At 29.6% G+C, this 11,841-nt stretch overlaps 1 protein-coding gene across 1 annotated transcript; it reads left to right on the top strand.

The window, feature by feature from the left end:
- The first annotated feature begins 9,326 nt into the window (after window positions 1-9,326).
- LOC114392071 (transcription factor IBH1-like 1) lies at window positions 9,327-10,710 on the top strand. Its single transcript, XM_028353104.1, has 3 exons — window positions 9,327-9,548; window positions 9,685-10,227; window positions 10,387-10,710. The coding sequence occupies exons 2-3, from the start codon at window positions 9,686-9,688 to the stop codon at window positions 10,421-10,423; spliced, it is 579 nt and encodes a 192-aa protein (XP_028208905.1). The 5' UTR covers window positions 9,327-9,548; window position 9,685; the 3' UTR covers window positions 10,424-10,710.
- Window positions 10,711-11,841: the final 1,131 nt, after the last annotated feature.

The following is an 11,841-nucleotide window of genomic DNA, read 5'->3' as shown; positions in this document are numbered from 1 at the left end:
CCTCGCTGGACAACTTGGACTAGCACCGCACTCTTTACTCCCCCCATAAACTTAGCTTATCAAGTGATCACGAGGGTAAATAATTTAGTTAGATTCGTAATGAAAACGCACACACACAAAAAGAATTTCTCTAGATTTTTTAAATAAGACATTTTTAATAGATTTCGTATATTTACTTTTGTATGTAAAAGACATTAATTAAAAAATATAAGAGAATATTAAGGAAATAAAAATAGGCTTGATTAATTTTTCGGTGTATGTAATTTAACATTTTTTAAAAATTTTGTTCTGTAATTTCAAATTAAAACCTTCAATTTTAGCCATATTGATAAACTCCGTTTAAAAACTGTTAAATTGTTTTTGCCATACTGACATCGGCACACGTCACATCAGTAAAATGATGCTATTAGCGTTATGTTAGTAAAAATGTCACATCATCCATATTACGGCAATGTCATAACATAAAAGAAGGATAACAAAAATCAGACACTAAAAATAAAATAAAAATTATAAAAATATTTTTTTTTATAAAAAATATAGAAGAAAAAAGTAATACATTTGTAGGAAAAAAACTGTAAATATAATATATAAATTTAAATCACGTATTTTTTATATTTTCTCTGTTTAACACTATAAAGTCACTTACACGTTATATGGATACTCTAAATTTTTTCACTCACCTTATACATCATTCCCTCTTGAATATACACATACCTAAAAAAATGCATATTCTAGACACTCTCACCATAATCAAGCACACAAAAGAATAATTAATTCAATATTATCATTTTTTTTTTCTTACTAAGCACTCACATTCATTACTTTTTTACATTATCTTTTATTTTAGTAATTTATACGACCTAACATGCATAAGGTTTAACCTAATTGATCTATTTATTAAAAATATCAAATTTAGATAATAAGTTCTTGACATGTTACTTGGGTGATTTTTATCCTTATCTATTATGAATGGTAATAAAAGAAATAAGAAAGAGTGTTAAAAAGTGAATGTGTGAGAATGTTGAGTAAGTAAAAAAAATGAAAATTAATGATTAATTGATTATTTATGTGTGTATGCTCAGATCAAGAGTACGTAAAGTGTGTAATTTTTTTTAAGATAGTTAAGTGTTGGAGAGGGAATGAATAATGTATATGGTGAGTACATGAGAGAGTTGGAGTATTTATGTATTGTGTAAGTGGTCTTACAATATAAAAAAAATTGAAAAATATTTAGTATTTATGTTTTTAAATTATTAAAATATTTAATTAAATATAATAAATACATTAATATTATCAAGACATTTTCTGAACATAATTTCATGAACTTCTCGTACACGTTTGTCATTGCATTCTCACTTTACTCACCAAATAATGATACTTCCTCCTCGTCACCAACACCATCCCATGCAATGCAAATATGAGCAAAAGGTTGCATCAACAAACTCAATCCTAAGTATGTTCTTCTTTCACCCACCTTTTCTTTTGAACCATGTTTCACTCAAGCAATTAAAAACCTAAATTGGAAAAATGCAATGGTTGATGAGTTTAATGCATTTCTTACTGATCGCACTTGGTCCTTGGTACCATATAACAAAGGTATGAGTGTGATTAATTACATGTGGGGTGCTACGGTATGTATGTATGATCCGTGGCGTGCCGGGTTTGGTTTGTATGTGTTTCATTGTACCACGTGGGACTGGAAATATTTCACAGTTTGTACGTGACTTAGCTTCCAGTACTTTTTTATTATCAATATATAAATATACCTTTTGCTTTTCAATTAAAAAAGTTACATGTGAGTATAAAAATTTAAACAAAAATTAGATGGTACAATGTAACGCTACGAGGCTCGTTTTGTAGCCAAAGATACACTCAACAATTTGATTTTTATTATAATGACTTTTAGCTCTATTGTTCGTCATACTTTTAGCCATATTTACTATTTAGTATGAGGGAGCGAAAATACGCAAAGAGACACCATGATGATTTCACTCATTGAACCTTCGACCTAAGAGTGTTCAACAAAAAGTACTTTTAAATCCGGTTTAAGATTAATCAAAGTCAAATGACACTTAAGTTTAATTTCTTTGTTTTGATTATTAAATTTTTTTATAAAGTTGACGAATATCCTTTGGTTTATGTAAGTGAAAATAAGTTGTATTAGGTTAAATTTTACGGGAAAAGGATCATGCATGTCTACACCTGACTTATTTTTCAAATATAAGGTCTGAATTTAGTTTCATTATTTTATATACGCATTTGTTTTTTAAAAAAACTTAACTTTGTTTAAAAGTCTGCTTTGTAATAGAATATTTAAAATATCTATAAAACTATTTTCAAATAGGCCAACAGGATATGTAGCCTAAAGAGTCAAAAGCTAGCTTTAATTAAATAAATTTAACAAATATATAATTTTAAATTATTATAATAAAAACTTAACGCAATAGCATTTTCATCATTATTACAAGATGACTTAAGTTAGAAAGACTATTTAAATAACTTAAATTTGACTTTGTTAACTAAATATTTTAAAATTTAACCTATTTTATTATTAGTAAAAAAGTTTAAAGTGAGTTCTTAATTTGATGAGTAAGTTTAAAGTGAGTTTAATTAACCATAACTATAAAAAATTGTTCCAATTTATACTTTACTGTGCATTTTAGATAAATGAAAAATAATTATTTATTATGTTAAAAACAAAAAAGTATTTATTTCTTAAAATAATTAAACATTTTTGTCATATAAATAGTATAGTTATAAATTAATTTTTATAATTTATAATGTAATTAAAAAAATCTATAAGTATTGTCCCATTAATTGATCGTTACCCTTCATTCTTCTTATAAGATCTTTTTTAGAAAATTATTTTTTTCTTTTATAAAACACTTTTTAATTGTTAGTTCCTTTAATTATCTAAAGTGTCCTTAATTAATATTTTTTTCTTAAATGTATTTATCATATATAAAAAAATAAATTTTTTTTAATTTATTATTTAAAATTCATTTTTATTCATCTATTTTCCTGTTATTTTTTTTATATTTCACGGTAGTCTAATGCGATCGGATGATAACATAAACGATAAAATATCACATCATCAAATTTATTCATACATATTTAATTTGGAGTCATATCATTATTTATTATTTAATTAATATATTTAAAAAATTCCCGTTACCATTATTTTATTAACTACTTCCTCGTTGTCACCCTAAACTGTGTTGAGGACTGTTCCCTCAAATTCGAATCCCTCATTCGCCTCTCCAATGACAAGATCGAGACTGCCGCCGTCGTGCTCCTCCACTCCTTTGCCTACCTCCCCCATGTCACCCATCGCTGCCTCCGCCCTTACCACCTCCTCATCCTTTGCCTTGGGTCTTCTGACTACGCCTCGTCCACGTCGACACCTCGGGCACCGAGGAGATCACGGACACTGTCATGGCGCTCTTCTTCGGCCTCCTCCGCCGCACGAACCTCCTCAACCCCTCCTCCATCTGTGGCGACCTCACCTTCGTCCTCTCGCCGGACAACGACACCATCGACGAGGCCTTGGAGTAAGAAGGTTGGGTCGCTACAGTATTTGTGGAGTTTCACGTGTTTCGCGTGGTTGATGGAGGAGAGGATGAGAATCTCATTGCAGAAGGATTTGGTGGAGAACGCGGCAGAGACGGTGTGGTGAGGGAGAGGGTGGTTGCGTCGCGAAAAATAGGCTTGTGGAGCGGTGGTTGCGGCGGCTCTTGGCGTCAGCGAAGGAGGAGGGTGAGGAAGAAGGAGAGAGGGAGACGAGGGAGAAGGGAAAGAACTTCCTTACGTGAGAAGGGAAAGACCTGAGTCTATTTATCACGTCTTATTACTTAAATCATAGAATGAGACTAACACATGTAGCAATCAAATATAAAAAATGGTATAATAAACTTATTTAAGTCATATTTTTTATCCAAATAATAATAAATGTTGGAGTAAAATCTTCTCTCATAGGAGAACATAAGTAACAATCAGGTGAAAAATAATTAAGATGAAAAAAATAATTTTTAAAGAACATTGTAAATTATTAATAAATTTAATATTATTAACTAAATTAACCTTTAAAGAATATGAATAAATTAAAAAAAAAGCCTTTAAAGAAGTATATGTGAGTATTGTTTCTCATAATTTTTAAAATTTTTGGGTCCGTTACTAAATGGGTTATGTCAATTAATGATAAAATTAAAAGAAATGTTAATAGTATATTTTAACGCAATCTTTTCAATACTTTTTTCATTATTTACAGAAATATATTAAAAATAACAAAATATTCTATATCTAAACTGTGTTACATGTTTTTTAAAAAAAGCGTTACATGAAATGTAGTAAAACGCGTGTCAAGTATAACGTGCCTCATACTTGTACCTAGTTAAATGAAAATGTTTAGCTCACAACCAACATTTATTAATAAGTTACACATTTTTTTTTTTATCAAGCACACCAATCACTTTTATTACCAAAGAGTACCAGAGTATGTAGACAGTGCGCAGAGGTGCTCTACATGTTACCATGCAAGACAAGAGACCAGTCCTTATTATAATTATATATCTCATAGCAAAATATATAAATAAGTTCATATTGTATTAAAGTTTACAAATTTAAATTAATTTGAATTAAACTTAAATTTGCCAATTGAATTCGTGAAAATAACTTTTAAGTATTTTTCTACAAAATTGAGATTCAGACAAAATTTTAATATACAAACATATTTTTAGGGTAATGGAAACTGAATTTACACTCTAAACTAAATTTAGGAAACCGGAAATCAAACATAACCTAAAATAACAACCAAAAAGCAAATCTCATAAAAGCTGAGAATCACTTCAAACATAACAGAAAATGGTATAAAGACGTTCCAGAAAGCAAGCCATACTTAATTGACTCCTATATGATCCACAGCAAAACATAAAAAGCCAACAAAATAAAACTTCATAAGCTGCAGACACATTTTGAGGCAAATCCAAACAATATTCATATCAGTAGCACTAACCATAGGGCCAGGAAAAAACAGTGTGAAAGCCTAGCAGGTTACGAAATCAGCCTTCAAATCCAGAACTAGACAACAACCCCTATGACAACCAGAGAATGAAAACTTCTGCAGCATTAATTTATACAAGCAACTGGGTTAATCATTAACGCACATTCAACAACTTCTAAAGACAGCAACTACTTCAAAATCTGAGTTTCAAAAACCATATAGATTGAACTTGGATTGAAGAACCAATCAGATAAATTAAAAGATATGATCCTATACCGGATTGAACCAAGAACCATCTCCGCAAGTATATTAAAAAAAATCATGCGTTTGTGTTGAATATGTGATCACTATTTAAATTAAAGTTTGAACTTTGAACAGCGAAAGAGATCCCACGGATGTTATAGGAGAGAGGGCCAACCAACCAAAACAATGTCATCGATGGAGCAGCGAATTGAAAGAGCAAGGCATATTCAAAAAAAGATTTTGGAGAAAGCGTAAAATGTCTAAAAAGAAGGGAGAGAAGATATGGCGACAAATTTTGGGACGCATGCACCCCGTTGCTTCCCTTGATTTTCCTAAACACATAAAATTGTAACCTCTGGGCCCATTCCATGACCTGCCCACACAAATCCTTCACATATCTCTTTATTCAATCTGTTAATATTTCTTTATTTCTTGGACTATGTAAACTTTATGTTTACATGTATTTATATTATACTATATATTCCCTTCCAAATTAATAATAACAAAGCAAACCACTGTAGACATATATTCCTTTTTTCCTCTTTCCATCATTTTTTCCTTTCTTTATTTGAAATAGGTAAGTATACGTCACACATATTCTTCAAAACGTGAATTTCTTAATGGGTGATATTGACACACATTTGCGTCAGCTAAAAGAGACTGATAGATAGATAGAGCGGGCATAGTTGGACAAAATGGGAAAGCGATAATCACAATTTTGCTTATGTAATTGTGTTTTTTCTAATTCTAAGTGAATATTATTGTGGAGAAAAAGATAGGTAGCTAGGTAACAATGTAGCAAGTAGCATGGTAACCAAGGGAGATTTGATTCGGGAAAGATAAAATTAGACAGAGAAAAAGAAGAGAAGAGAATAGAAAGAAGAGAAGAGGGTAGCACACTTTTGAAAGGCCCATGTGGAGAGCATGTGGGGATTGCATTGTGCTCTTTTTCTTAAGGCAATGCCAAATCCCAAGTGCCCGGGAATTCGAATGCCTGTGGGACCTGACGCACTCGTATCAGCATGTTTTCCGGATCCTGCCAATTTCCTTTTCCTTTCCTCTTCTGTTCCTCCAAACAAACTATGGCTGCGTCCACCCATACCTCTCTCACATACACTCAACCCCAACCCTAGCTAGTTAATTACCTTCTCTCCATTTTTTATATGTATATGTGCCTAAGAAGATATATGATTTGGTTACTTAGTGTTTAACTATTTTTTTTGTGTAATAAGAAGATATATTGAGTTTTCATCTTGTATTCAATCAATCTGATATCACCCAGTCCTTTCATTTCAATATTAAATCTCAAATCTTAATTAAAAAACTCAAATACTTGAATAACTTATTTCAATAACTTTTAGTTATTTAGAATTTAACTATACTCAGTATTATATTCTACATATATATTGTTGGAGTTAAATGTAGTTTTTTTATGAGTAGAAAATAAAGTTAAATTAATGTATTAGTCTTAATCAAACATCTATATTAGTATTGCTACTTTATATGAATAATTATTTTATAATTCCTTTTACTTTAAAGGGGGGAAACATTAATTGATGTAGACTTTTGTAGGCTCACTCATAAACAGAATGCTGGTAGCCTTGACTGGATGACCTCTAAAAGCATATTTACCACATTCTAACTCCAACATTCCAGAAACATAGCAAATCAAATTACTGTGGGAAAGCTTATTTTACCTTTTCCCCCTGCTGGTTACTAGTTTATAGCATAATAATTAATAACTATAACGGCACAAGAGATCATTTTTAATTATGATTTGAGAACATGCCACATGCATGAGAATTGTATGGTAGGAAAATATTAGTTTGCATGCCAACCAATCCGAAATGAAGAATGCGCATTTCATGCCAACTCCTAAGGCTGTGCTGTTGTTCTTTTATTGCTATCTATCAAATCAAATCAACGAAGAAATCATCGATTTTCTTTTTTTCCTATTTGCCAGAGAGGGCCAATGAAACGATTGTATATCTTGGAACTATTAACGTTATTACAAACAACACACAAACTTTCTAAAAATGACTATTCATTGTGCCAGTGAAAGAAGCTATTCATAACGACGGTGCTATATTAAATCTATCCATGCGAGGGTATAGCAGGTAGGGAAACAAAGCAAATGCTTCGCTTTCTCTATTATTTATGAAATGAGTAAGTAGAATAAATATTTCAAAAAATTTATCATTATAGTTTGGTACACTAATTTATATTGTCCATCAAAATTTTAAGCAAATTGCTCTTAAAGATAAACAAGTGTTGTATAGCAAAAATGGGGTTCACCAATATATATATATATATATATATATATATATATATATATATATATATATATCTTATTAAGAAAATGACTTTTATAATTGAAAATGCAAAGAATATATTTTAATTATATTATCATACACAGATTGTCAAGATTTAAAGTTATGTAAACAACTAAAAGAATCATGTGACTTTTTTTTTAGAAAAAAAAAACTTTAACAACTTGTGTACGTGGTTTAATCTTGATGATTTATCATAAAATTCAATAATTGATATTTATTTTTCTCATTCTCACGTACAAATTAGATTTTCATTCTACATACATGCGTCTGAATAAAACTTAATTATATACAATTGTTCTGCAAATCAATTAAAACTAGAGTTTCACTTAGTAATTCACATAATCTTTTAATGCAAATATTTATTATGGAAATTGATAAGGTAAAACTCTAATTTTAATGGAAGAAAAACGCTAATAATACTTAAAAAAGAAACTATATCAAAAAAATTGTCCTACATATATATATATAATCAATTGACATAAGGTGTGTAACTTTTGTATTTATAGCACTTAATGATTTTTTTTATAGAATATGAAATTAAATAATCTAACTGCTGAATTAAAACTTCTTATAAAGAAGATAAAGTTTAATTTTTTTATGTAAATCAAAAAATAATTGCATCTTCATTGTGTTGTTCTATTTTGACGGATAATATGTTATTTAAAATATAAATAAATATTCCTTACTGGACAATATATCAATAAATGTTTAATTTATGTGGAAATTGATATATATATATATATATATATATATATATATATATATATATATATATATATATATATATATAATCAATTTATTCAACAGTTAGATTAATTAATTTTGTATTAATAAAACGAAAATTTAATTAGTGATATAAGTGTAAAACATCAAATCTATATTAGTCATGATTAAATCATGTGTTTGATATATTAACAACAATGATTAATACATTAAAAAAATTATTCACAATCTAAGCATGGTCTGAATCGAATTTTCACAAAGTTTATGGGAAAAAGACTTTCTGCCACGCAAGGTCAGAGAAAACTACAAATTTTAGCATAACAAGGATTTATAATGAAATCATATATCACTTGTTGATAGATTTATAGTGCAATATTAAAAATATAATCATGTAAATGTCTTGCCTTATTTATATAATATAATATATGTAACACGTCATGATTAAACCATGTTATACTACTTCATTAATTTTTGCTTGAAGAAAGTTTCCACAATCTAAGTGACCAAATTGAATTTCCATTGCACTTGGTGTTACGATGAAAAACAATGTTAAGATGTTTCGAATATATCAAAACATAACCATGTAAATCGTGTTTTCGGAATCAAATCATTATGATTTTTTGTTTAGTTGAAAATCGAATATAAGAAATTATTGCGAAAATTAATTAAGTCTACAAAATACAAATGCATCCTATTCCATATATAATTAAATTACCCTAAAATGGAGGGCACATATTTTAAAAGATAGAATAGAAAGCTATAATCATTAATTAAAAATAATTAATAGTGATGATAAGGTACAATCTTGCTCTCACGGAGTTTCACTCGCGGGCCATAGGCACATTGTTTCGAAGTGAGTCGTATTTAGTGATTTTTGTTTGTATTCAAAACAAAGATACCGATGTTAGGTTTGCATTACATTAAGGTCACCTTTATTCTTCTTTACCACTAATCTAAATACATTGTTTTCTTTATAATGTAACATTATTCTCTATTGTTTTGGGTAGTGGGCCAGGGACTCCATGTGCCAGCATGTGCTGTGTCTTTCTCTCAAAGCCCCACCACTCTCCTCTTTCGAGCACATAAATTCGTTACCTTCACATTCTTGCTCTTCTCAACCTCTCTCTCTTTCTCAGATCCTGATCATATACCACTTTGCTTGGATCTGTAACACTGCAACGTCACTCATCAAACCTTACTCATATTAATTTTCGCCATCCTCTTCTCTTTGTTACAAGAATTTCATCAAGGTATGCCTTAATTAATTCGTCATTTTTTCTAGTTAAATTAAATTAAATCAAATTTCCTCTAGATATAGCAAGCCCTAGCTAGCTTCTTTCGTTAACACTTATATCTTATATTGTGAATTAAAACCTTCTTTCACAGAATGCGAAATATCAACTCGGTGAAGGAAGAATTTCTGAAGAAATGGATATGGGGTCTGAGAAAATATAGCTCTCAGAAGAAGAACATGAGTCTGATGGAGAGAAAGAAAGCCATAAAGCTGTCAGCAGATTTAGCTATGGCTTCCACCAGAAACAAAACCACTCGCTGGAGCAGGGCCCTTATTGCCAATGCTTCAAGAGATGGCAACAACAACAAAGTCCTCGCAGAACACGTGACATCATCACCACAGAGGCCGGTAGCAGGGAAAAGCTTCACAGCAAGGATCAGAAGCTGCAGAAACATGTTGAGAAGAAACCGTGCAGTGCACAGCAGAGCAAAGGATAGGGTGGTGGCGAGTTCCGTTGCGAAGAGGCTGGTTCAGAAGAGAACGCGAAGGCTCAAGAGTCTCTTACCAGGAGGAGAATCCATGGACGGTGTGTCTTTGGTTGAAGAAACCCTAGATTATATACAATCACTGCGAGCTCAAGTTGAAGTAATGAGAAGTCTTGTCACTGCCTCAGAGATCAAGATCCTAAATCCATCGTAAATATCCCAATAGAGAATTTTAATCAATCCATAGCGTTTGATTAGCTTCTTTATTATATTATTATATTATTATATGTTTTAAATATTTGTTAATTTTCTGGTTTTTTTTTTTTTAATTTGTCCACTTCACATTTTTCTCTCTTTGCGAGATACAAGGGGTGGAGAAAAACAGGCGCTCCCATATATACGTTAAGGCATTGTACAGAGGTAAACATATATATTTGTAAGTCAATCAAATTAAGGTTTCATTTTCATCATATGCTCTCCTCGATTGATCGGAAGTTATAGTATTTAGTTTCACATAGGATGTATATTTGCGTGTTTATCTTTGATTCGTCCACTTTTCTTTTTCTTTTATCACCGTAGATTACATGTGTCAAACATTAAGTGTATCATTAAACCTGTGAGAGGAAATTGACAATACATGATGTCAAATGTTTTACAATAAACAGCAAATTAAACAAGTTTGCTAATTATCTATATATATCTGGTATGCTACGTTGTTTATATATCTATATATATGTGTGTCTACGTCTCGATATATAATAATAATAATAAATTAACTCATTACTCATGTATGTACGCGCAAAGATCAGGGGAAGAAAGAGATGCAACTCTTTGTAGAGGTAAATCCGTTTCATATGCCAAGTGGAGTATTGATTATCCAGGCTATGATGGTTTCTACAGATGATTTTAGTGAAGCTTAATTGGTGCATATTTTGAACTATTAAGGTTTACAAATAATTAAGAGTAGTTTTACGTGCAAATATTTTTAAGAATAAATAATACATATTTAGTCATCTAATAAAAAAAATTATGTATGATAATTTTATTAATTTTATAGTAATTATGTTATAAGTATATTAAATATGTTTTTTATTAATTAATAGTATAAAAAAATTTACACTAATTTTATACATGTATATTAAATTTTATTTATAAAATACAAGACCAACTGCATTGCCTTTTTATGTACCATGAATGAATACTATATAACAATATAAAATACAAGACCAACAGTTGGATTAATTATTTTTGTATTGTATATAAATTATTTTAGTATAAGTGTTTTACGTCAATGATTTTAAATTAGTAGGCTGGATAAGTTTATTAATTTTTATAATAATTATTTTTAAAGTTGTATGAATGATATTTTATTTAGTCAATAATGTAAATAAATTTTTAATTTTTATAATAATTGCTTTTAAAGTTATATGAATGATATTTTATTTAGTCGATAGTGTAAATAAATTTTACTGAGAATGTATAGGAAATTAAACTCTTTTGCTATACCACTATAAACAGGACAAGTGAAATCTTTATTTTTTCTTTTGGTTTACTATATATATGCAGGCATAGAAGTGTTAATTAACATGTTTTTAGATATCGAATCATATACACAGAATAAGAACTGCTAAAATAAGATACAATATGAATCTAAGTTCAGTGTATATATGGCTGTATCAAACATTAGTTGGCAATATATATATATATATATATATATATATATATATTATCACTGGAGGACTTTGTCCTTCACAAAATGAATCACTACAAATTTAAGTACCTAATGTGCATTGTGTACATTTTGTTCGCGCGTTAATTATATTT

The sequence above is a fragment of the Glycine soja genome, chromosome 17 (genome assembly GCF_004193775.1).
Source record: "Glycine soja cultivar W05 chromosome 17, ASM419377v2, whole genome shotgun sequence".
Classification (NCBI taxonomy): domain Eukaryota; kingdom Viridiplantae; phylum Streptophyta; class Magnoliopsida; order Fabales; family Fabaceae; genus Glycine; species Glycine soja.
Note: the sequence above shows the minus strand (reverse complement) of the source record. Positions and strands in the feature narration are given on the sequence as shown.

What these genes read in the sequence shown, in the direction of transcription:
- LOC114392071 (XM_028353104.1), top strand. Translation starts at nt 9,686, where the DNA reads ATGCGAAATATCAACTCGGTGAAGGAAGAATTTCTGAAGAAATGGATA. An exon ending in ATCAAGATCCTAAATCCATC is followed by an intron (nt 10,228 to 10,386) that starts GTAAATATCCCA and finishes GCGAGATACAAG; the next exon opens with GGGTGGAGAAAAACAGGCGC.